Here is a 22,393-nt window from a genome sequence, read left to right on the forward strand (position 1 = left end):
ATTAATAATTTTAATGTTATATTTTTCAATATTACGTTTATTAGGTGTGTATATAAATTACGGTTTAATTATAGTTCCATTTAGTGCTACATCATTTGTTTTTCGCCGTCTTGACGGCGGTGTTGCCATTCATGGGCATCATGGCGTTTGTGAAACGGCATTCCGGGTGTAAGAACAATAAAATTACGTTATATGGTTCTTAGATATAATGTACCGCCTAGAGGATCGCGTCTAGCTCGGGAATTGGCGAAAGCGGACTCCGATCCTCTTAGCACATTACCTGTATGTCTATTTATTGCATTACTATTCACATTATTGCAGTGGGTATATGAAGACACGCTTGGTGAAAGCTTTACTAAGGAACAATGCTTTGGATATCAGTTTTTAAAGAATGAATGGGCTTATTTAGATCATTCCATGGACCCTTTACAACCTGCCGGTATGTGTCACTATGCGCCATTTATGGTTCATAGGTGTAATTGAGGGCGGGAAGTCAAACTATACGGGAAAAGGGCTTATTTTAGAGGGTGGTCGTGATCGCCAGCGTACTGAACGTATGCCGTATCACCTGGATCATGGTGTTAAATGGCGTGAGCGTGCTCCCATGGGATCTGTAACATTTAATATGAGCCCTGATGCAAACCAAGATGTGCGTTTAGGTGAGTTTCCATGCTGCGTCTATCGCAGAATTGCTTATACTGGTTCGTTGTGCAAATGTGTTGTAAATTTTTACACTTTTAGTGTTCCATGATGGATGGTGCAGAGGATGACTTTATTACTGAGAAAAGTGGTCCTTTGCACTGCTGTTCAACTGCTCTGCAAAGTTCTCTCTTTACTGCATTGATAGTGGTCATATTGTTGTCAACCTTGTTTGTGATCATCTATGCGCTGTCTCCTTTAATGTAATTATAGATGAGACTGATTTGAATCTTGAAGGTCGGCAATGGGGAGCCTGGAGCGTTCCAATGTACAGTTATTTGCCGGTTATGGATTCCGCATATAGATCTCGCAATGTTATAGACAACCCTACTGACATATGTTATCCTTGGATAGTGCGCCATGATGTTTTTGAGCGCACTCCTATTCATATGAGACGCGGCCCTAGTTTTATTCCTGAACCTGATCCTGATATGGTTCTTGCTGCTGCAGGTCACTTTGGTGGTTATATGGAACGTCCATTTATCCTTCCTAGCGAGGGTAGGTTTAATCTCAGGATTATCATAAATCATACAGCTATAAGGCGTCAAAATCGTCTGCTTACGGAATGGGATCGTCTAGAAGCCGAATACAACAAGAATCCTGACCCTTCTATTGCAGAGCGTATACGTGCGATAAAAGTAAGTCCAGATTTACCAACTGTGGTTCTGTCTTTAGAGTTCAAAAGCGTCTATGTCTTCTATTATGATAAATACTTATTCCGGGTCTTATGCTTTGATTTATTCATGCTATTACCCAATGTTCCTGTGACTTAGACAATCGTCGATTACTATCATTTTCAGGATGCTTTATGCGGTTACAATGACATGATTGATGAGACTGATCCGGAGTTAACTACACCTGTTGAAGCTGCATTGACTATGCTTCGTGGTATCACAAGACAATATAGGTAGGCGTGTCTCGATTATGGGTATGGATTCCGCTTTACACATTTAAAGTTTTATATTGTTAAATCTTGTACTTTTCTAATGTGTATACACTTTTCATTTTAATTTAGGGATGACCCTGCGCATAATCCCGATGTGATTGATTATTACCTTCGGATGGTGCCGGATCCAACCGCTGTTGGCGGTGGATGCAGTCACTATGAAGGCCCAGGAAAGACAGTAGCCCTCTGTTTAGTAGGATACTTTCCTGATCCAAAGGACTTTAGGGAGTATACTTCGATAGAGGAGCTTGCGGAAGCATACCATAGGTTGATAACAGAGTTACGTTTTGAGGGCCGATCACACACTGTTTCACAAATGGTAGTTGATGAGGACATTCAGGAGTATGCTCTACGCCGTGAACGTCGTAAATTCCCCCGGCTGATGGCTGAATACAAGCCATTATGGACCCACCGCAAGTTTGGTCCTGAATTCGGTGATGCGTTGAAAACTGGACAGGCCATCTCAGAATCCGATCTCACTAGTTTTGGAACTAACCTACGCAAACGGGAACGTTGCACATCGGAAGAGGTACTTTACATATGTTGTTTTCACATTCATGTGTAGGATCGTGCTAAGAACTTTGTTGATGACTATGTCTGCTTCTCGCAGGAATGTGGCTAGTTTTCTTCGCTGATTCCCCATATATATGCTTTGATTCAGTAGAATAAAATCTATCTATATTCTTGTAACAATGGTTTGGCCTGTAGGTCATATATGCGTTTCAGTTGCCTCGGTGGCCCTGCTTGCAACATGTGGATACATTTACCACCGTAATGTGTTGGTCAAAGAGCCCACGAATCCTGATATTGCTGCTGATTTGCAGTCAATTGCTGCGGATTGCGGGGGCCAAATATTCAAGGAATCCGTGGAGGGTACATTGCCTGAAATTCTACCGGATGAGTTAGATGCTGCTGAGGGTATGATTGAGCAAGCATCCAGTGTAGGCAGTTTTGAATTGGTTAACCTTGACGATTTGCCTTTGGAGGAGCGCGTAAACGACGAGGCCGATTGGCACATGCTCCCCGAACTATTGACAATGCCCAAGGCTGCAGATCTCCAGGGCTGGTCGCGACTTCCTGGTTACGCAGAGGGTTATATTTCACGTAAAGGATCTTCTGATTCGGGATCGTCCATAGTTGTGATCTCTGAGGGCGACCCTAGAGAATATATGCCACTGGGCGGTGTTACTGCAGGCCACATGGACCCTATTCCGGAAGTTCCTCCTCCCAAACAACTTTCACCACTGCACTTGGATGAACCAGGAGCCATCGATATGAAACAGGACTCAACAGATAGCGTTTTGGGCACGGGTGCAAATGAGCAGCTTACTGACTCTGTTGTCTGGGATCATTTTAGTCCTTGCAATATGGATTCACAAGAAACACGAAAAAACGAATCTGTAGATTCATCTACCGTCAACTCTGATTTACCTGCGTTGCCGGAGGGAACTAGTGATGCACCGAACATGTTGCGCGGTGGCACTCAGGAACGTTCCGAAAATCCAAATATAGAAACTCAAGCTCCTTTGCATACAGATGCGAAGGATGATACCACTTGTATGGTAGCCGGTACAGATGTACAGCCTAGTGTGGACCCACATGTAACGGATGTATCACAAGAGCCCTTACGGGACACTTCTACTAGTAATACAAACGATGGTCTTCCGTCTTATGAGGAAGCTTTAAATATGGTTAGAGTACAGCCTATATCGCGTGGATTCCGTCTTACTGCTGAGAGGAAACTGCACGAATATGTATTGAGGCTTTCTGAGCTTCGTTACATCGTTGAATCCATTGTAAAGATGCACAGTGACCATCCTATGGTGAAAAAAGGTGCTTTAAGTCGCGTATTACATCACTCAATGTCAGCTCTGAAGTCTCTTGAAGCGGAATTATTACAGGCTTTAAGCATATTGGGTGAAAATTAGGTTGCACCTTTTAAACCTTAAACATCCAAGGGACTGGTACACTCACGATTGCCGCATTCACACGGCTTTGCTTTTCTTCGTGGCTGAGTAAATATTGCAAGATAATTTAAAGTAGTAACCCAATGGGTTCCCTATACCACATGCTTCATATCTGCAATCGTTCAAGGACTTATTTTTTAGGTTATTTGATATTGCTCTTTTTTCCTTGCCCTCAATGACATTGTATTATTTTCTTCCTTCGATTATAAAGGCGATATATACTCACCCTGGATGGTGGTACAATTTCTTTTGCATTGTACCAATTGTTGAATAGACGCCTATTCTATGATGTAAGGTACTACATTAACATATAAATAATGATTATGTTGAAGTTAGGTTTCACTTCAGTATAATTCTTGTGTGACGAAGCATTGCCACAATTTTGTCTAGATACTCAGACATTCTAATAATATACATTCTCTTCTTTATTTTGTGTTACAGGATACTGCCTGATGTTTGCCATAACCGGTACTTAATTAAGCTCGTAGTATGACCTAGACAATGTTTTCAGTGCCCAGAGGCGTCAGAAAACAACGATACGGTGCTTAGACTCCAAATTCGGGTAACCAGTGCCGTTGTAGCACTTCCAGAAATGTGTAAAAGAAAGTATAATAGCGTTTTCAGCATTATCTAATCTTTTTGCAAGCTCTTTGTGAGATCTATATCCTCACAAAATCAACCATGATTTTCAAATTGCCATGACACTGGAAAAAAGTATCGCAGCGTCTGGATAGATATTTCTATATGCTTTAGCATTAAATATGGCAACTCTAACCACTATTTTGGGCCTTCTGTGAATTCTTCTGCCACCTCTCCCAGACGTCGACAAGTTCTGATTCACCAGTGGCAACCACTACACCCTTCTGGTTTACCATCCTACCTCTTGCCACAAAGCGGTCCTTTTTCTCACTGGTCATATCCTTAGGGTCAAAGCTTACAATTAAAGCTACAGAGTCCCCAACCATGATAGGTGCCTTGAACTGTATATTGAGGTACTTGGTGACAGCCATACGCAATATCGTACAACCAAGGATACCAAAGGCATTATCAAACAGTGCACTGGTAACTCCTCCATGCCACACTCCTTTGTGACCACAGCATAGTGAGCCCACATCCACGATGTGCACGTATTCGGTTATATAATCACGCTGAGGGACGAAACAAATTGCGTCATCGAAATTGTCACTGTTGATACGCACTATATGTGGTTCCAAACCCTTTATTTGCGCCAATCTGCTTGTAGTGTTGACATACATTTGCATATGGAAGTCATCATTGCGCATTAGGTTATCCCCGAAAATGTGCCCATATTTACCGCCAGTGGATTCCAAAAGTTTTACTCGGTCGATGCGATTATATGATGCGAACCTAAAATGTTCCTCGAATCCTTTTGGGAGTTCGACAACCATTTCGGCTGCACAGAAGTACCTTTTAGAGTTGTAGTAGCGACTCCCTGTTTGGCTTATTCGGGGTCCTAAACCGTTCAATATAATCGATGACGTCTGGTCTAGTAATGATTTTACTGATAAGGCTATCATAGCGAATACTAGGAAATCCATGGTGATGAAGTACAGAGCAAAATTTCATTTTACGCCCCCATGGTTAGTACACTATGGGTGTACTGGTGGGTTTTTATGGCATTAACATATATAAAAATATATTTTAATAACGATCCATCTCTGTTTTTTGCAAAATTATTGCTATTTATATATTTGGGTTGTATTATTGGTTCCCTTCAAAAATATAGCTCTATCTATTACACCCAGTTTGTCATTCAGATCGGTTACACATACCATGTTACATTCGTGATTACTTTATTTTATCAGCTACCATATAGTCTATTTGTCTCTAAGATACATCAAGTGTTGCGTCCGCTCATGATTTTGGTAGCTGTGCATTTTTACTAAAGCTCTGGTTGTTTATACTCTTAACGACATAAAAGGTGGCTTTGTTTTGTAAAGCAGTATGATTCATATCTATCGACAACCATACTGTTTCCATGTGTGTATATTGATGTGAATGATAGATCTTTTTCTTGATAGATCCATCATCTAAATATTCTACCTTAAAATCCACTTGGGTGGAAAGTATATCAGATCGCAATGATTTATGGCCATTCAGTGTCCATTTCATTATGGTATCTCAATATTTTGGGGTATATGTAATCTATTACTTTCACATTTGTGTTTTGTTTTATTCCACCTGAGTTATGTAATATAAACCTATTTAGAACGACGTTAACGTTCATTGAGTATACCCTTTTAGATATAAGCCATTGATAAATGATGAAGTAGTAGACTATGCAACGCCAGTATGTTTAATCGCAATGAAGTGTTGCCTTTCCAGATTCCTTATATGTTTACTTGCGTATACTGTGAGTTTCGTTAATAGCACTAAGAATGAGGCCACGGAAGATGTGAAGCCTCCTGAGCCAAGGTTTATTTCTAGTGACAACTCATTGCTCGGAAGCTTGTACGGTGTGATGAGTTTGCGTCGCATACGGAGATCATTGAACCAATATTACTGTCAAGTTGCTCCCTATATAAGTTTGGGTGATAATCCTCCAGTAATCACTGTTTACGGCAATATGAAATCGATGACGGGAATATTGGTCGGGTATGGAACGAAGGAGGTGAGAAGCATGTTCAGACCTAACAAGGGCTATGTCTACGGCGTCGGAAATTCACGTGGTAACAGGGTGAAGTCCAAACGTAACATTGCATTTAGCGTTGACTATGCGCCACCTCAACAACCTCGATGGAATACTGAGGAGTTTTGTATGTTGGTCTTTTCTCCAGCACTCAAATTCGGCCCATCACTTGAAAACCTCATAGGAAAACGCTTTGACCACGAAAATCGCCGTCTAGGATCCACGGAAAACATATCCAGAACGTTAATACGAGAAAGTGAAGGCACTGATTCTAAATTGGTAACACAATGTTGCTTTTTAATGTATCATTAACCATTTTTGCACTACAAGTCCCACTAAACAAACAACTATAAACACAGACACCAATATTATGCAATGTATACACTATATCACATGTAATCTTCAGGTGTAGAAATTCGTATCTATCATTTTGATTTTATAAATACACTTTACGGTTCCAAGACTAGGCACTAGATATGCTTAAAAATTGAATTGAAAAATTAGTGCATTTACGTGTGTTTTAATGCCTATATGTGTTAAGTGATCATGATCTTTCTTCTTCTAGGGATAGTTGGACATCCTTCAGCACGATGTCAAAGAAATTCTTATTTGCTAGCATAATGTCTAACATGCTTTTGGCCATTTCCTCTCTGATTCCATTCTCCCTGCAGCATTATAGATAAAATTAAACAGGGTAACCTACATTTCTGTCAATTCATCCAGAAGACCACTGTTGTGGTAAAGCTTTATTTTAGGCCCTTTATATGTTAGCGTAGGTATATCTATAGTGATTGGATTATCAGGATCGTGTAAAGGCTCGTACAAACTATTTGCCCCTCCATATGGCCTTGGTGCAGGGAAGGATTTCCACGAATCTGACGTACGACCTTCACCGTTCGGTATATCACTTGATTGACTTTGAATACTGCTGCTTCTATCCATTTCTAATGTTGAATAGCTGCCATCGTCCGAAAAGGATGCGTCCATGTCACTTGTTTCATCGGTGTTGTCGTCCATATTAAAATCTTGGGCCTCAAATATTTCCGATGCTTGGTCTGGAACATTACTGGAAACGCCATTATCACCAAGCTCAACTTCTGAACTTCTGCCTACGTGTTCATGATTCTGTGTTATAAATGCCAATGGTTGCGCATCCATGCTACCATCCGTCCTCTCCATGACGTTTAGATCATGGGTATTACCTTCTTCAAGAAGAGAGAGTCCAGAGTTTGGATAGGAATACGCAGCACACGGTTCATCATCGTTTTCGACGGGCTGGTAAGGGATGTAATTTTCTGTGTTCCCTACACGCGCCATAGATGTGGGTTTTTCCAAATTGCGGTTTTGCTCGTAGCAATGAGTTTCCAATCCAGTTTTATAGACCTCCGACGATTTTTGTCGGTACACATTTGGCGTAAACTCATTGCTACACTCTTCGTGTGAAATCGATTCGTTAGTTCCTGTTACATCAAAACGTGTTGTGATCGAACTTGAACGGTCGTTGTTGTGAGTAATATGCGATTTATTGTCTGAATAGATATCATGAATATCATTGCAGTGTTCGTTAGAATCGTTGGGCCACAGCATGCCCATGTTCGTTAGAGTATAACTCCTGGCATTTGGCGTTCAACTGGTTTTCAGATGCTTAAGTTTGAGTGTTCCTTATTAAAATATTTCGCATCGTATTCCAAAAAAACCTTTACTCTACTTTAGGTCCATTTAGTTATTGGTAGTTTAAATATCCTGGTCATATAGGTCTCACAGGTACAATTTGCAATATCCTTTGATTGGCGATAAGTGTTTTTGGAGTGTGTTCTCACGTAATACTATTAAGGACCAACCAGACCCTCAATGTAGTGGTTCCTGTAGACATAGTTGTACCCTTGTCCAGAGAGGTGAAGTTCCAAAATAATACATTATTTATCTCGCTTTTCAACATTTACATCATGATTAAAATTTTACATTGAATATACACCGTCACGGTTCCATGTGTGCTAATATTGTCTATGATTCCACCTAGATTATAGTGTCAAGTTTCGTGGGCTGTTGTTTGAACATTTACCTGCAGTTTGTATTCATAACCTAGGTTTTTGTTTACATGCTGAATAACAACGTACAATGACGAGTGTGGAAGATATTCGTTCTGAAATCGCATCTATTGACGCTCGTCTGAAGCAATGGTTTCTTTTTAGACGCGTCCAGGCCGAGGTAATTATATATGTCGTTTTTATGTATATTTAATTTTACACAGCGTGCCATGTCAATAAAAAAGTTGCTTGATGACAACAACTACATTGGTTTGTCTTGCAACAACAACAATGTAGATTTGGTTGACCGTGTGATGTGGTCAGACATAGTTAAGGGCAGGGTAGGTTACGTTATGTGATGATAGTTAAATGTTATATAGCCTGAGTTGGAGGACTCGCTTTCAGTCAACGCTCGTGAGATGAAGGCTGACATGTATATGGACATGTTCACTCAGTCGTGTGACTTGGACCACGTTTGCAGGGTGCCGGGTTCTAAGTACATCCAATGTTTGCAGAATAACTTCAGTGTGGACCGTGAAATTCGTTCACGTCTCTGTGACGGCTTATTTTCGGCTTTTGACTCTTGCCGCAAGGGCTTATTATTGCAGCAAAACGCGCATATTCAAGAAGCCCTGAAGCGTCAGGAGAAGCAGGACAAGGACGCTGAGGTTAGTCATGATGATTTAATTTTCTATGTTCTGTAGACATTGTTTAACCAGCGTCTTGCACTTATGAAGAAGCTGGAGGGCATGGGTATTTCTGAAAACTACTGAAGCACCTGTTGCTGTGGGTGATGTGAACCAAACTATTGAACATTGACTAAATATAATCGTATAGAATATAAAGGCGCTTAAATTCAGGTTACAAGTCCTTCATGAATGTGCGCGGTTCAGGAACCTGGCCATTGAACTGTGCATCTGAAAAGTCGAAACCTGGATTTTCGTTTTGGAGTCGTTCCAATAATATCCGCTTCTTGTCGTTTTCTTTGTTTATGGCGCTTAGTTCGAGGTCACCGAGTAAAATACAATTCCACACTTCACCCTTTAATGCCTTGGTCAGATGAACTTCCAATTTCCCGTCGTCTACTATCCAGGTGGATTCTTCAGTATCTGTTACTTGGCACAGCTCCCCTGCGATGTTAATATCAGTCCCCAATTTGATTGTCAAATGTTTAGGCTCGAACTTTACTTTTATATCAGCCTTCTTGAGTCCCTGCGGAACATCTACATACACAACAACTCCATCAAAATTCTGCTCCCAAGAGTATTTGTGTTTACCTGCGCATTGTTTATATTATACAAGGTCTAGATACCGTGTGTTGCGTTATTTATACCTGTATTCATTGTAAAGATAGATGATGTGTGACTGTTTAGTTTAAATGTGTGTATTGCATTATTGTGTTAGAGCCTATTTGCTCTCGTTGTTGGTTTAATGCGCCTCTGTTTACGCATTGATAACCGTGACTATCGGTTACTAAAGCAACCACTGCTACTTTATTAGTATCCATGGAATCGATCTCGTATCTACGTGGAACTAATTTCCTTTTAGTTTCTTATGTGCCGTTTTTTGGACATTTATGTAACAATGTTGCGGTTTTAATACATTATCTCATATATTACCTATCAGTTGAGTAACCATGTCTAATACTGATGACTTAGCAACCCGGTTGATAGAGCTACGTGACCACTTGAAATCGATTGCTAACACTTATAGCACACTTTGCGTATACTTAAGGGGTATAGATTCACTATCCGAATTTGTAACTTCTGATTATTACGAGGTAGAATCTGCCTCTGGTGAGATGGTTAAACGTCTCCATGAGTGGCGCTCCGTAGAACATCGTGTTTTTGATGCTTTGAAGCATCACATGAATCGTAAATTCCAATCATATAAATGCGCTGAAAGTGCTTTTATGTCGGCCTTAGAGGCTTCTAGATCCAATACTCCTCCTAAGCGTGACTGTGGCATTCGTCTTAAGGTGCATCGTTTTAAGCAAGGGGTGATTGCTATGAAATTTGCTAATGAAGCTCGTCGTCGTGTGACCAACATTGCTGATTTCATAGTTGAGGTTAAGCGGCAAACTGGCCATGCTCCTGACGATTATGTGGATAATTTGGTTATACTTCATTCATTGGCGGGGTGGGCAAAGGCTGTGATTAATGATTGTGTCCGCTGCACTTCAAGTTCTGCTGATAAATTCAAGCATGAGGAATCTAACGGTCAGATTCTGTACACCACGGATGCAATTCGCCGCATTTTAAAATTTTGCGCGAACAATACGGTTGAACGAAAACCCGATGTTGATAAGCTATCTCTCATGGTCAAGGACATGCTAATGCAATCCACGATACTAATATCGCCGGCTGCTCAAGAAGACAAGCGCAACATGCCAACATCTCATATTACCTATTATCTTTTTAATGTGTTGAATGATATTAACACCATAGACAGCGATGGGAAGAATTTAGAGCCATTGCATAGGGTATACAATAGTATAACGCCTCGCCTAAAACTTCCCACTCCAATGCACGTTTATCAGCATCAGGAGTACTTTTGCAATTTATCTAAATCTATCACCTTCGTCACTCGCATTCACGCATTACAGCAACAGGTATTGCGGACGGTATGCGCCTCATGGGCAAATGAGCTATTAGGCCACATTCTAGCTATACTGGATCGCAATAATAAAGACACATTGGATTTGAGTTCCATTCTTATGGCTATTAGAGCGTGCCACTACATATGTAATCCTGGCCGTAAGCGTTTGTTAGGTATATGGGACCATCCTCCCTTTGATAAATGATATTGGTACTGGGCTTTAATATTTGCATTTTGGATGTAAAACAATGTAATAAATTTGCAGATTATATACTGTTAGGTGACCCGTGGGCACATATATGTGCTCTATCTTACAGGAGACCCTGTCGTCTAAGGTCTTCATAAGCCCTAGCGTTCATTACATTGCCTTCCGAGTCTTCGCATTCTACTTCCTGTGCTACTTTGAAGGTATTCTTATCATTTTGATTCTTAAGCTTTTCGTACAGCGCAAATGCATCTTCTATTTTAGTGATTTCTTTAAAATGCGGTGTGTTTGGTATTTTAAGGCACTTCATTCCGAACGAATGCCTCCATTCTTGGAAATGATTTTCAAATGCTTTTCTTCCCCAATATGAGTAGTTTCCACATATTTCACATTTGAATTCCTGTCCCAATCCATGTAATTTGTATAGCCAAAATGGTATTGGTTTACCATCCCATCCTAATGGTAAATTAAGTGGGTTGTACACTGGCTGTTCCTCTTCTTCTTCACTTGATATATCACCTATATCTATGTTATTCTCTTCTCCTACAGATTCTAGTATTTTCAGTGCCAATCCTTGCGATTCTTCAAGTTCCTTGCTATTTCTTGACTCTCTCTTTTCTATAAATTCTATTGTCTTTTCGATTGTATTTGCTAGGAACTGTTTATATTGTTGTATCATATACTCCATGTAAGCTAAGTACTTATCATGTTCCCTACTGGATTTTGAGTGTTCTTCCAATTCTTGCGTTGTTTTTTTGGAGAATAGCTCCACTATTTTTTTATATTTCTTTCCGTTTTGGAATGACTGCATAACACCACTGGATGCGAACAATTTATCCACTGGTTTTAGGTAGAGTTCCATATTTTCACTGTGTTCTTTCCAATGTGTTGGTCTATTATTTTCCCATTCGTTTTTAAAACTATCTTCGAATGATGTCTTTAGTGTATCAGTTGTGGCTAGTGGATTCTGCCTTTGGAAAAACCCTATTAGGTATTTTAATAATTGCTCCAAATATTCGCAATACTCCTTTACTCTGTATTTACAATGTCTTGGTATATCACTGAACTGGTCGAATTGGTTCAGGTAGGTGACATAATCCACTTCAGCGAAAGATGTCATGTTTGCTTCTAGTTCATCCTTATCAGTGATACCTTTTCTATTAAGTCGCAATATTTCCTGTTTTTGGTGTCGTTTGGTTCTGAACGTCCGTAGATCCTCTAGGTTAACAAAGCGTCTGTAGTGTTCTTGTAGGTCCAGGCACGATCCGTAGTTTTCATCTGGCGTGAATTCCAAATCTACGTTAACCTTGGACATTGCATCTTTTACAACCTGGTCAACAGTGCGTTCTTCCACTGGTACATTGAGCGATTCATTGCGTTTATAATAATCTTTTATATTTTTTAAATTGCTGTAGAAGTTAGTCCACAGTTGTTTATCGTCATCCTTAGCGGCTGCTGAGTTATCCGTATCTTGTAATCCTGGAAAACATGAGTATATTACACAGAATCATACAATGGCATATAGATGGATAGAAAACACAGTCGGATGGCAATGTATTAATGTATACACCCAGTAGTTTATTTTCCGATAACAACTATTGAAATGATATTACTAGATGGCATGTTTGTATAGTAATGTATAACAGTATGTTCTCGCTGTCTTAGGCGGAATGTAACAACAGGGAATAAAGCATATGAAACATACCTGCTAGGTACTTGATCTCATCTTTCCTGAGTCCATCTTCATCTTTATAGTATGTAATACACTTTTGGGCCAATTGTTGCGATTGTTCTACCAGTTGTTTTATTGCGCGTTCTATGGTCGCGAGTCTAAGTCCTGACGCGCGTCTTCTATCGTTCATCAGCGTGCTTATGGCCTTTTCTATATACTCCAGGTCCTCCTGGGAGGCCCGGATATGCTCGATCATGAACGTCATGGTTATATAGAGTGGTTATAGCGCGTTTGCTATGTTCTGTATCTGGGGGACTACTATCGTGATATATTAGTAGTGTATACATTATCTATGTTCTGTACACATTTTTATCCACACCATTCCTGGTAGAAGTCATTGCCGTTGGCATCCACTACGACGAACGCTGGGAAGTTTTTGACTGTAATTTTGTGTACAGCCTCCATTCCTAGTTCGGGGAAGTCTACTACTTCCACGCTGGTGATACATTGTTGTGCTATTAGGGCTGCAGGTCCTCCCACCGATCCCAGGTAGACACCTTTGTATTTCTTACAGGCGTTGGCAAATGCTTTAGAGCGATTTCCTTTAGCCAGTGTTATAAGTGATGCCCCCTTTTCCATGAACTTTGCGGCATAGCTATCCATCCTTCCGGCTGTTGTAGGCCCGAATGAGCCACTAACAAGCCCATCTGGTTTTTTGGCGGGTCCTGCATCGAGATGAATATTGCTAGATTACATCATTCGTACACTGATTTCATAGCAGTGATGCCCATCGCTCAAGACACTTACCTGCATAGTAGATTGGATACTGTTTAGCGTATGCTGGTATATCACCTGTTGATTCCAGTATTTGGTTAAGTTTTGCATGTGCGATATCTCTGGCGACGATAACGGTTCCGTTGAGGAGTACACGTTGTTTTATTGGCAGCTCCCTTATTTGTTTGAGTACGTTTTCCATACCAGCATCTAGGTTAATATGTATTTCTTCACCTTCCTGGTTGTTATCTATTGGTGGCAGGTACTGTGCTGGGTCATGCTCCAACCGTTCGATATAAACTCCCGTTTCATTGATTTTTGCCATTATTTGTCTATCTGCTGAGCATGATACACCTATTCCTGTAGGGATATGGGACGTGTATAGGTACACTTACCGATAGGGCACGATGCACCGTGTCTTGGTAATCTTACCACCCTTACATCGTGGCAGAAGTATTTGCCTCCAAATTGTGCTCCTATTCCAATAGACCTTGTTCTATTTAGTATTTCATTCTCCAATTCAATATCACGGAACGCTGTTCCGAATTGCGTTCCTTCAGTAGGCAGTCCATCTAGGTATTTACAGCTTAATAGCTTTACGGTTTTTAAAGTCATTTCAGCTGACAGCCCTCCAATAACTACTGCTAGGTGATACGGTGGGCATGCTGATGTGCCTATGGTCTTGATTTGGTCCATGAGGAAATCGATGAGCACATTAGGGTTGAGCACCGCCTGTGTGGTATTTGGGCCCTAGTCCACGTTAACTCACTTTAGTTTGTTGGTATAAAAATGTTTTATTGGCAGATCCTCCACCCTTTGCTATGAACAGGAAATCGTAGAAACTTCCTTCTTTGGAGTATATCTCTATTTGTGCTGGTAGGTTGCATTTTGTGCTAACTTCATCGAACATTGTGATAGGTGCCATTTGGCTGTATCTGCAAATGTTTGGATAACAATCGATGTGGTATATACACTTGCTAATATATGACGCACAATCTAGGTCACAACTACATGCCAGAAAGCACTGCTTATCTTACCTGAATTTTCTGTTAACATATGCCTCATACACCCCCTTTGCTATTGCTGCTTCATCACCTTCACTATATATCCTGTTACCCCGTTTACCTAGTACAATTGCAGTTCCTGTATCTTGGCATCCTGGTAGTACCCTATCAAAAATGCACAAAAGCATATCTTCACTTACTTTCCCGATGCAACGCAGGCATTTTTGAGTAGCTGCATTGCTACGAATCTATCGTTATTGCTGGCTTCATGGTCATCCAGTATATTGCGCAGCTGTTGTAAGTGCTGCGGTCTGAGATAGTGCATAATTTCTACAAAAGCTTGTTCAGTCAGTTTCTGTATTACATCCTGTGGGACAACTAGGAATTTAACGCTACTACCGTCCACTGGTGACTTGATGTTTGTATCTACTTGCGTTATTTGTGCACTGAGATCATCTAGCCTTTCGAATTCCACCTTATATCCTCCATGTAAGTTGTTGAATGGATCTACGAAACGTTCATCAAAGCTCGGTGCCTCCATTTGCTTATTGGCTGCCATTGGCGCTTGTGTCGCGAGGCATTTAGCCCCGCCGCAGGGGTTACATCGCGCCATAAATGCCCCTGTGTGACATACATAATGTCTATTGTTTAGTTTTGCTAGTTTAGACAGGCTCAGTTGCCGCAACATGGTATATTACTACTGCCACGGGTCACTTTATCGTGGCACTACTACACACCTGATACGTGTTAGACATGCCATAATGTCTCATTACATTCTGTATATTTATGCGCTATTTCTACATTATTCTGCATTTGTCTATTTAATGTGTCGTCATTTGCGGGTAATTCCCGCGTGTTACACATTCGGGTAGAATGTATGACGGCAGGGAGTTCGTGTCACTTTATGACCGTTTGAAGATTTCTTCTTATGGTTTTCGTCATGGTTGCATTCAGTTATTCACTGTCTTGTTACTGTTTGCTTTTCAGCAGTCGGTTCTGTACTATACCATATACTATCTTCGCAATGAGCCTCGTTTGCTGTATTTGGCAATCTTCGACATATTAATTGGTTAGTGTTTATCCATTGATTAGCATTTTTAGGCATCTACTTACTGGGAGGTGCTATTTCCACTAGAGGTCACTCGTCCACTCGTACGTCGGTACAATGGCGGCTTTGTTGTACCAGTACGGCAGTCAAGCTGGGTCTTCTTTTACTGTTACCTAGTTATGATGACTCAACTTTGACTCAAGGTTTCAATCGCGTGGATGCTGGTGGGTTTATTTTTACCTTTATGAATTCTACATTCAAGTTGATTTCATGTTATTTCAGAGGATTATTTATCTTTTGTTGGATTTTACCTCACTCCTGTGATATACATTTTATTTAATCGTATATCTAATCGGTTTTTATTTAACCGTGAGAAGCGCAACGTCAATGTGGATGAATTGTTACATTCCGATTTAGCTTTGGCTACTGCTCTTGATTTATGGGACATTGTGATAATGGTGAACCATTTGTTCAGTAGGTTTCCATATTATCTAGTTAACATTACACAGGGAGATACCGCTCGGTGCAGACCTCTGCTAACATGGATTTATGGGAGGATCGCAATTTTGTGGCTTACGCTTTTTTATGTACTCTTAGTATGTTTCTATTAGGGTTCGTATCGCCTACGGTTGACAGTGATCTTGACCCCGGCTGTGACATTTTAGAGCACCGTCGTTTGATATGGTACAGTATTCTTGCTTTTGTCCGTCGTTGTTTGGGTTTATCTGCTGATGACTTGCGATTTCGTCGTGGCGGTAAATACGGCGACATGGGTTTTGACATTCCCGAGCCTTTACGTGGTGTTAAATCCAAATCAACTCTCAAGGGTCAGTACCTCGACATGTTTACTATTGCCAAGTATACCTTCCTTATCGGTTTTTCCTTGGTAGACATACCATTTTTTGTGTATCGTGTTGTGTTGTTAGCGCGTAAGAATGTATTTTCATTGATGTTGTACAAGAATTTGCTGGGTATATTCATTCGTCCATACCGGTTGACATTAAGCCAGCTTGCTGAGCGTGACAGTGCCAAAGGTTGGCAGAGTGCATTTTTTGAGGCTGCTCCATTATTTAAGGACCCATTTGCTAAGCGTTTGATCCAGGAGGACTTGAAGAATCTGGAGACACCGTCTGCACCTGCTTCTGAGCGTCAGTTATCTGCCAAGTTGACTAATCGTAATCTGTTAAAGGGCAGTCTATCTAGTGCGTCCATATCCCACACGAAGAGTTACATTCGCAACATTTTTACAAGGGCTGGTAGTACTACACCTCAGGAGAATTTGGTATCTCGTGTTACTAAGAAGTTTCCTACATCGCAGGTCCCATCGGAGGAACGTATTAATGAGGTTCCATCTGCTGACAAGATGGTCGCTCGTTTACGTTTTACTTCTTCGCATCCCTCTGGGTCATATCACGAATGGTCTTCTCGTGTATCTGAGCCTGAGGCTCCTGTGGCGCCGCCTAAGGTAGATGAAAATGCTCAGCAGGTTCGTTTATCTTTATTGCGTAACTTAAGGCGCCACCGTGAGGTTCCCGTGGCTTCTATGAATCCTAAGATGTTCTTTGAAACGTTACGCGACCAAGTATCAAAATTATTTGCTGTTGATCCTCGTTTTGCTATGGAGGAGGATGAGTTTGTGATCGATTCAGGGCAATTCGACTATCTGCGTATGCTTATTGCCGTGGGCATAAGTTTGATATCTAGGATCTTGATTGTGATTTTTTGTTACTCCAGAGCCAGTGAAGTGCGTTCTCCCCGTTTTATCTTTGGTTCAACGGTATCTACGGCTACTGGTTTAGAGCTTCTTGTTTACGGTATGGTTGTATTCGCTCCTATATTAGAAATTGGCTTATTCTACCGCGTTCAGTGCTGTAACTTATTCGATTGCATCTGTTTCGGTATACAGGAATTACTCCAGCTGTGTAGTTTCGTTACTTGTGTGTGTTGTCTTCGTGGCTTTGTTGCTGACCCTGGTTCTGTTTTCTATGCTATGCAAGTATCTGCCCTAGTTCTTTGGCCTGTATTTCTCGGGATGCTTCTATTGGTACAGGGATTTTTCGGCAGTTTAACTGTTATTCGATTGGTATATCTCTTGTGTAAGTACAGTGCATGTCCTGTAGGTCTTCATCACAAGCCATTTTGTCTCGACATTATGAAGAGTACGATGTTAGCTGATCGTCTCCTACATGTTCAGTGGAGTGCATACTTATGTAGTGCCTTATTTCGTGCACTTTGCTGTTCATTTTCACCAACGAAGACGGAGGTGATTATAATTATTGTTGACCTTCTTATTCGTTTGACGTATGTCATCTTCTGTCAGACCATGCGTACTATGATGTTGCGTAAGTTTGAGGTCCACTACCTCATAATGCGAATGAGTAACGCCATCACATCTGACTATATGCCTCCATCAGATACGTTTTCTTTGTTTTCGGATTCGAACGTCCACTTTGTGACGCCTTCTGATGTTGAGAGTTACATTAAGGACCAGGGTTTACTCTCATCCCCTGGTATAATATTCCCTGCATTTTTATAGCAGGCTCAAAGTATCTTGTACACTAGAAACAACTAAATTTTGACAAGTGTATATAATTAGGGTTTAGTTACATTTCTATCAGTGACTGGGCGATTGCCGCTTGCAATTCGGCGTCTTCCATTTCGGATGACAGCATACATTCTTGATAGACTCCATCAGGTTCTCTTACGGGTTCTTCTTGGGGTGGAGGTGGATTTAGTTCATCCTGTAGACTACGTGCCAGGGCAACTGATGATTCGTATAACGGGTCACCTAGCTGCTCCAAATCATTCATCTGCAAGTCCTGTACGTCGTCTTCCTTGATTCTCGTGTCTGGTACTGGCGCGGGAGGATCTACGATCGGTTTATCTTCTGATACCTTCGGTGTGTCGGTATCCCCCTGCTTCTCTGCAGCGTTTTTACGCTCCAGGTAGGCCTGATGGTGCCTGTTGCGATACGATGTGATTTCATCCATCTCCTTTATCAAATACGTATACTTCTTGTTTCCGTCTGCGGTGGTTGGGCGAATGGCGTGTGTACTTGAGTCTAAACCCTGCTGCGCTGAGTTCGTCGATCTGCCCGCTTCTTGCCTTATCCGAGAGTCTTAAAGCTTCACAGATTCGTGCTGGTTTTATGCAGTATTCCCTCTAAGACATATTAAATAGAGCTGTACCAGGGACATACCTTTGGCGGCACGACAATGTCCATGACAAATGGCACGATGCGGATCTCGCGCTGATGTGCAACATCCAATGCTCTTAAACAGGCACACACTTCCAGGTGAAATGTGGAACTTTCCGGTGTAAATTCCTCGGGTACCTTACCAGATACCTGATAACAGATGAATCTCTACTTTACAGCACCATTGGTACTACATGTAGTTACTAGCACTATATTTATACGTGACTTACATATTCAGTGTCGCAGATATCGTCCAACACTCGCTGTGCCTGTCTGGGCAGTAACTGCCGTGGCAGTATCCCCAACCTGAATACATGTCTTACCAGATGGTGGCGGCGCTGTATCGTCAGAACATATGTCTTGGACCTTAACTTCTGTATGGTGTGCGCCACGTGGCGAAGCCATATTGGCATGAATACTTGCAGTGCCGTCCTGCTTGCAAATGTCATTGCAGCCAGCGGCAGCCAGTTAATGGCGCATATATCGAATGAGGACTGTTTGATCCTGTATGCCAGTAGATTCCACATGGAATCAAAATTGCAATCACCTGAGTAATCCAGGTCACCGGCTGCGACGAGGCAGTTGGCAACAACATATCCAAATTCCTTATCCAGGTCCCTGCTGTGTGGTACCTGGGTCAACTGAGCCGCGAGCTTTTCCAGTGTATGTGACAAGAGCAGCTCGTCGCGTACTCGCACGCGTGCTAAGGAACGCAATATGATTGCCAAATGCTGTATGCGGTACTGGTCAAAGTTACTGCAAACCTGTTGGCAGAGCGTACCGTAGAACTCGTGATCTTCCAGGCAAGCATTACTATATGCGTCCATGATAGCGGTTAATTCATCAGGCCCAAACTCCTGTGGGTTGTCTTGTATTCGCTTGGCCATCATGAACATCCAGAACTCATCCAGGTGCTTCGAATGCCCCAATGAGAATGATATGTTAGCGATACTCCTGGCGTCGATGCGGTGTAACCTATCGCAAACAAAGTCACTGAACGCGCGTATGTGGTCGCAGTTAAGTTGTGAAAAATTGCGTTTGAGCACTAGCAGATGCACTATACGGGTTAGTATAGCTTCATCCAGTAGCTTCAAGGAGTCAGTTGGGGAATTGATGTTATGTTTAACCATGGAGTCCACCTTCTGCAGTTCTGAGGCTACGTGGTCGAAAATCACACTTTCCTTGTGGAACGTATAGTGTATGATTGCGGCACATGAAAGTGCATCTAGAACCAGCGGCAGGCTGAACCTTGCGACATCATTTTTCGTTCCTTCATGGGTCATCCACGGCCACGCGTGCTCTTCCACGCGGTGTATAGCGCTAGGGGTTTCTTTTCCACGGCACGTCTCGCCTAATATATCCCCTAGTAGGCGTAGTGCCCTACTACTGCCAGTTGATCCGCATAGGTATATCAGGCTCAAAAGGTCAGATTCACTGAGTGACCGTTGATATCGCGATAGTGTACGAACAATGGCTTCTGAGTTGTTACGAGTGTATGGAAACACGAATATAGTACTATGAGTATCCTGCTCTGGTGTATCCGGCAATTCAGCATTGCCATCTGAGTTCGTATCGGCTTCATGATCCTTTCGCATTTCTGCGCTGATTGGATCCACTGTACTACCGTTATACAGTCTATCCACGGATCTATGATCTAATGCGATGGCGAGATACCCACGAAACCGTGCATGGCCAAGCCAAATATCATTTTGGTTACCATCACGGCCGACGCCTACAGTCTCCTGGTAGACAATGCGGCTCTGGTATCCTGAGTTATGCAGTTTCGTAGGGCCGCACTGAGGCGGTATGTTCCATAAATGCTCGGAATCCGGGAGACCTAGGTGTCTAGCAGCTAGAAGCATCACATCATTGTCGGCACGTGTAGACCCAGCAGACACCCTGGGCTCCCTGTTTCCCCAAAGGCTGCAAATGCGCAACACCTCATGGTTTACACTTTCTGCAAGGCTGCTGGATAACCTACGGGTTTCGACTATGCATCGTTGCTGCGACCCTCTACACACTGCTCTCCCAGCGAGCATATTAGCAACTCTATGTCTATATATAAACTGAGGCGCACATGAGCCGGTAAAATATTACCTATGTGTAATTGATTGGTCAGGCTATTCCCGACCGTGGCTACCTGAACTCGCATATATCATCCAATGATACTGTAAATGTGCTTCCTCTGAACGTAACCTTGGCAAACGTCTTCGTGACTACGGCCACGTCTACTACAGTGCCAATGGGTATATAGAACTTTTCGCTATGCTTAGCTATTTGGCGTACAACCTTGCATTGGGTGGCTTCCTGGGTAACCACTGTCTCCAGGCCACGGTAATTGATATCTACGTGCTCTCCGTTGACTTCCAGTGTGACCACGCGTTCAACTACTTGTATTACAATGCCTTTCTTGCCAAATAAGCGGTGGTCGCGCTCCACAACTCGTACATAGAGTCCAGACAATACCCAGCAGCTAGCCTCCCCCGGTCCTCCTGGGTCATGGGCATAATGGTACATGTGGTCCTTTTTAAGTTTGGCCATTAAGCTGGCATCCGTGAGTGTTGCCATATTCCGCTTCATATGGGCATCAGCCCCTAAACCAGCACGATCATAGGCACGGCGTTTGTATTCCTTCGGTTTGTTCGTGTTCGTCGCTGGGTTGAAGCCCATCCCCAATAGCATTGCCAGGCCAAATTCCTCAACGGCTACATTTTCATATGACGGTTCCACATCGGTATCCTCGTGATCTCGTTTGCCTCGAAGCAGTATTGGTACTGTGTTCGAAGCTTGTTCGATAAGGTCAGTGCCAAACAGCTGTTCCCTAAGCTTCTGTTGCTCCTGATCGTGTAATATCAGTCGTGCAACTTCAGCGTCACTGATATCGGTGTGATCCTCAGCACCCAGTGCTTCATTTGATTCGCCCTTAGTTGAGATACTTTGATCCGTGGAAGTGGGCTCTGGTTCACTGGGTATATCAGTGGCTTCCACTGGTGATGGGACTGCATTAGTTACAGTGGTAGTTCCAGTGCTCTGTGCTGCATCTCGGCTGGAGTCGGTTTTCGGTATTACATTGAGTCCATATTTTAGGTCAATAGGACCGATTTGTGTTGTTGATTTGTCATTTTTATCCAGTCTGTTGGTACATGGTATGACACTATGCGATAATGTAGGATCTTCTACTAAAGAGCGGCTCACTGACACGCCATCTTTCACTATTTGCATACAATTGCCGGCAATCTCAGTTACCTTCACGCGTTCAACTGAGGGCGCTGCTGGATCGTCAGCTTCAAAAAAATGAGTTGCCTTTGGCGCTAGCACACGTGTTGCTGGCGGTTGCTTAGCAGACGGTTTCGATATTCCGAAGCTTATTTTCATGCTGGCGAACCGCGTATGCACCAGAGTCTTGGTAACCAGCTACCGAGACGCGCGCGTGGGCGAAGCGCGAGGCATTATATTATGTGAAAGTGTACTCCGCACTGCAATTTCAAGCAAATTGCGCAGCGGTTTATTTGTTTAGTCACACTTTTCTCTAGAATGTCATTAATCCTGTATTTAAGTGTACTTCCATTGTATTGATGGGATGTAGCGGCATCGAGTAACCATTTAC

General features: G+C 42.2%; 13 protein-coding genes across 13 annotated transcripts; 6 read left to right on the forward strand and 7 right to left on the reverse strand.

Annotated features, from left to right (window-relative positions):
• The first annotated feature begins 9 nt into the window (after positions 1-9).
• On the forward strand, positions 10-2,292 carry BBOV_I002450 (putative integral membrane protein). The gene is made up of 9 exons (XM_001608845.2): positions 10-168; positions 204-282; positions 322-439; positions 474-659; positions 913-1,197; positions 1,234-1,337; positions 1,500-1,606; positions 1,715-2,174; positions 2,211-2,292. The coding sequence occupies exons 1-9, from the start codon at positions 14-16 to the stop codon at positions 2,265-2,267; spliced, it is 1,551 nt and encodes a 516-aa protein (XP_001608895.2). The 5' UTR covers positions 10-13; the 3' UTR covers positions 2,268-2,292.
• A 20-nt stretch (positions 2,293-2,312) lies between these two features.
• On the forward strand, positions 2,313-3,878 carry BBOV_I002460 (uncharacterized protein). The gene has a single exon (XM_001608846.2). The coding sequence runs from the start codon at positions 2,338-2,340 to the stop codon at positions 3,571-3,573; it is 1,236 nt and encodes a 411-aa protein (XP_001608896.1). The 5' UTR covers positions 2,313-2,337; the 3' UTR covers positions 3,574-3,878.
• A 168-nt stretch (positions 3,879-4,046) lies between these two features.
• Positions 4,047-5,201, reverse strand: BBOV_I002470 (Thioesterase family protein). The gene has a single exon (XM_001608847.2). It carries the CDS (start codon positions 5,169-5,171, stop codon positions 4,383-4,385), a length of 789 nt encoding a protein of 262 aa, XP_001608897.2. The 5' UTR covers positions 5,172-5,201; the 3' UTR covers positions 4,047-4,382.
• A 687-nt stretch (positions 5,202-5,888) lies between these two features.
• Positions 5,889-6,614, forward strand: BBOV_I002480 (uncharacterized protein). The gene has a single exon (XM_001608848.2). It carries the CDS (start codon positions 5,939-5,941, stop codon positions 6,572-6,574), a length of 636 nt encoding a protein of 211 aa, XP_001608898.1. The 5' UTR covers positions 5,889-5,938; the 3' UTR covers positions 6,575-6,614.
• A 139-nt stretch (positions 6,615-6,753) lies between these two features.
• Positions 6,754-8,135, reverse strand: BBOV_I002490 (uncharacterized protein). Its single transcript, XM_001608849.2, has 2 exons — positions 6,966-8,135; positions 6,754-6,927 (listed from the first exon to the last, which is right to left on the reverse strand). Exons 1-2 carry the CDS (start codon positions 7,853-7,855, stop codon positions 6,807-6,809), a joined length of 1,011 nt encoding a protein of 336 aa, XP_001608899.1. The 5' UTR covers positions 7,856-8,135; the 3' UTR covers positions 6,754-6,806.
• Positions 8,136-8,347: 212 nt separating this feature from the next.
• Positions 8,348-9,086, forward strand: BBOV_I002500 (uncharacterized protein). Its single transcript, XM_001608850.1, has 4 exons — positions 8,348-8,470; positions 8,514-8,630; positions 8,670-8,957; positions 8,994-9,086. The coding sequence occupies exons 1-4, from the start codon at positions 8,381-8,383 to the stop codon at positions 9,060-9,062; spliced, it is 564 nt and encodes a 187-aa protein (XP_001608900.1). The 5' UTR covers positions 8,348-8,380; the 3' UTR covers positions 9,063-9,086.
• Positions 9,087-9,140: 54 nt separating this feature from the next.
• On the reverse strand, positions 9,141-9,642 carry BBOV_I002510 (nuclear movement domain containing protein). The gene is made up of 2 exons (XM_051767122.1): positions 9,602-9,642; positions 9,141-9,566 (listed from the first exon to the last, which is right to left on the reverse strand). The coding sequence occupies exons 1-2, from the start codon at positions 9,630-9,632 to the stop codon at positions 9,151-9,153; spliced, it is 447 nt and encodes a 148-aa protein (XP_051622972.1). The 5' UTR covers positions 9,633-9,642; the 3' UTR covers positions 9,141-9,150.
• A 127-nt stretch (positions 9,643-9,769) lies between these two features.
• BBOV_I002520 (uncharacterized protein) lies at positions 9,770-11,106 on the forward strand. The gene has a single exon (XM_001608852.2). The coding sequence runs from the start codon at positions 9,926-9,928 to the stop codon at positions 11,090-11,092; it is 1,167 nt and encodes a 388-aa protein (XP_001608902.1). The 5' UTR covers positions 9,770-9,925; the 3' UTR covers positions 11,093-11,106.
• A 60-nt stretch (positions 11,107-11,166) lies between these two features.
• Positions 11,167-13,035, reverse strand: BBOV_I002530 (splicing factor 3a family protein). Its single transcript, XM_001608853.2, has 2 exons — positions 12,798-13,035; positions 11,167-12,571 (listed from the first exon to the last, which is right to left on the reverse strand). The coding sequence occupies exons 1-2, from the start codon at positions 13,027-13,029 to the stop codon at positions 11,199-11,201; spliced, it is 1,605 nt and encodes a 534-aa protein (XP_001608903.1). The 5' UTR covers positions 13,030-13,035; the 3' UTR covers positions 11,167-11,198.
• Positions 13,036-13,108: 73 nt separating this feature from the next.
• BBOV_I002540 (putative fumarate hydratase class I) lies at positions 13,109-15,225 on the reverse strand. Its single transcript, XM_001608854.2, has 6 exons — positions 14,743-15,225; positions 14,576-14,707; positions 14,308-14,473; positions 13,934-14,270; positions 13,572-13,898; positions 13,109-13,489 (listed from the first exon to the last, which is right to left on the reverse strand). The coding sequence occupies exons 1-6, from the start codon at positions 15,153-15,155 to the stop codon at positions 13,134-13,136; spliced, it is 1,731 nt and encodes a 576-aa protein (XP_001608904.1). The 5' UTR covers positions 15,156-15,225; the 3' UTR covers positions 13,109-13,133.
• A 124-nt stretch (positions 15,226-15,349) lies between these two features.
• BBOV_I002550 (putative integral membrane protein) lies at positions 15,350-18,131 on the forward strand. The gene is made up of 4 exons (XM_051767814.1): positions 15,350-15,611; positions 15,644-15,814; positions 15,873-16,064; positions 16,100-18,131. The coding sequence occupies exons 1-4, from the start codon at positions 15,416-15,418 to the stop codon at positions 18,124-18,126; spliced, it is 2,586 nt and encodes an 861-aa protein (XP_051622973.1). The 5' UTR covers positions 15,350-15,415; the 3' UTR covers positions 18,127-18,131.
• A 136-nt stretch (positions 18,132-18,267) lies between these two features.
• BBOV_I002560 (uncharacterized protein) lies at positions 18,268-20,878 on the reverse strand. Its single transcript, XM_051767026.1, has 3 exons — positions 19,017-20,878; positions 18,790-18,936; positions 18,268-18,752 (listed from the first exon to the last, which is right to left on the reverse strand). Exons 1-3 carry the CDS (start codon positions 20,823-20,825, stop codon positions 18,573-18,575), a joined length of 2,136 nt encoding a protein of 711 aa, XP_051622974.1. The 5' UTR covers positions 20,826-20,878; the 3' UTR covers positions 18,268-18,572.
• Positions 20,879-20,892: 14 nt separating this feature from the next.
• On the reverse strand, positions 20,893-22,186 carry BBOV_I002570 (DExH-box splicing factor binding site family protein). Its single transcript, XM_001608857.2, has one exon. It carries the CDS (start codon positions 22,159-22,161, stop codon positions 20,923-20,925), a length of 1,239 nt encoding a protein of 412 aa, XP_001608907.1. The 5' UTR covers positions 22,162-22,186; the 3' UTR covers positions 20,893-20,922.
• Between the last annotated feature and the right edge of the window lie 207 nt (positions 22,187-22,393).

Source organism: Babesia bovis, chromosome 1, assembly GCF_000165395.2.
Source record: "Babesia bovis T2Bo chromosome 1, whole genome shotgun sequence".
Classification (NCBI taxonomy): domain Eukaryota; phylum Apicomplexa; class Aconoidasida; order Piroplasmida; family Babesiidae; genus Babesia; species Babesia bovis.

Coding starts and splice junctions, on each gene's coding strand:
- BBOV_I002490 (XM_001608849.2), bottom strand. CDS start 7,855: ATGGGCATGCTGTGGCCCAACGATTCTAACGAACACTGCAATGATATT. Junction 6,928..6,965: donor CTGGATGAATTGACAGAAAT/GTAGGTTACCCT, acceptor ATAATGCTGCAG/GGAGAATGGAATCAGAGAGG.
- BBOV_I002480 (XM_001608848.2), top strand. CDS start 5,939: ATGAAGTGTTGCCTTTCCAGATTCCTTATATGTTTACTTGCGTATACT.
- BBOV_I002520 (XM_001608852.2), top strand. CDS start 9,926: ATGTCTAATACTGATGACTTAGCAACCCGGTTGATAGAGCTACGTGAC.
- BBOV_I002500 (XM_001608850.1), top strand. CDS start 8,381: ATGACGAGTGTGGAAGATATTCGTTCTGAAATCGCATCTATTGACGCT. Junction 8,631..8,669: donor CAGACATAGTTAAGGGCAGG/GTAGGTTACGTT, acceptor AATGTTATATAG/CCTGAGTTGGAGGACTCGCT. Junction 8,958..8,993: donor AGCAGGACAAGGACGCTGAG/GTTAGTCATGAT, acceptor TATGTTCTGTAG/ACATTGTTTAACCAGCGTCT.
- BBOV_I002530 (XM_001608853.2), bottom strand. CDS start 13,029: ATGACGTTCATGATCGAGCATATCCGGGCCTCCCAGGAGGACCTGGAG. Junction 12,572..12,797: donor TGAGATCAAGTACCTAGCAG/GTATGTTTCATA, acceptor CATGTTTTCCAG/GATTACAAGATACGGATAAC.
- BBOV_I002560 (XM_051767026.1), bottom strand. CDS start 20,825: ATGCTCGCTGGGAGAGCAGTGTGTAGAGGGTCGCAGCAACGATGCATA. Junction 18,937..19,016: donor ATATCTGCGACACTGAATAT/GTAAGTCACGTA, acceptor ATCTGTTATCAG/GTATCTGGTAAGGTACCCGA. Junction 18,753..18,789: donor ACATTGTCGTGCCGCCAAAG/GTATGTCCCTGG, acceptor AATATGTCTTAG/AGGGAATACTGCATAAAACC.
- BBOV_I002510 (XM_051767122.1), bottom strand. CDS start 9,632: ATGAATACAGGTATAAATAACGCAACACACG. Junction 9,567..9,601: donor TATAAATAACGCAACACACG/GTATCTAGACCT, acceptor AACAATGCGCAG/GTAAACACAAATACTCTTGG.
- BBOV_I002570 (XM_001608857.2), bottom strand. CDS start 22,161: ATGAAAATAAGCTTCGGAATATCGAAACCGTCTGCTAAGCAACCGCCA.
- BBOV_I002460 (XM_001608846.2), top strand. CDS start 2,338: ATGGTTTGGCCTGTAGGTCATATATGCGTTTCAGTTGCCTCGGTGGCC.
- BBOV_I002450 (XM_001608845.2), top strand. CDS start 14: ATGTTATATTTTTCAATATTACGTTTATTAGGTGTGTATATAAATTAC. Junction 660..912: donor AAACCAAGATGTGCGTTTAG/GTGAGTTTCCAT, acceptor ATGTAATTATAG/ATGAGACTGATTTGAATCTT. Junction 1,338..1,499: donor AGCGTATACGTGCGATAAAA/GTAAGTCCAGAT, acceptor TATCATTTTCAG/GATGCTTTATGCGGTTACAA.
- BBOV_I002540 (XM_001608854.2), bottom strand. CDS start 15,155: ATGGCGCGATGTAACCCCTGCGGCGGGGCTAAATGCCTCGCGACACAA. Junction 14,708..14,742: donor GCCTGCGTTGCATCGGGAAA/GTAAGTGAAGAT, acceptor CATTTTTGATAG/GGTACTACCAGGATGCCAAG. Junction 13,490..13,571: donor GTATCCAATCTACTATGCAG/GTAAGTGTCTTG, acceptor ATCTCGATGCAG/GACCCGCCAAAAAACCAGAT.
- BBOV_I002470 (XM_001608847.2), bottom strand. CDS start 5,171: ATGGATTTCCTAGTATTCGCTATGATAGCCTTATCAGTAAAATCATTA.
- BBOV_I002550 (XM_051767814.1), top strand. CDS start 15,416: ATGTATGACGGCAGGGAGTTCGTGTCACTTTATGACCGTTTGAAGATT. Junction 15,612..15,643: donor AATCTTCGACATATTAATTG/GTTAGTGTTTAT, acceptor TAGCATTTTTAG/GCATCTACTTACTGGGAGGT. Junction 15,815..15,872: donor TTTCAATCGCGTGGATGCTG/GTGGGTTTATTT, acceptor ATGTTATTTCAG/AGGATTATTTATCTTTTGTT.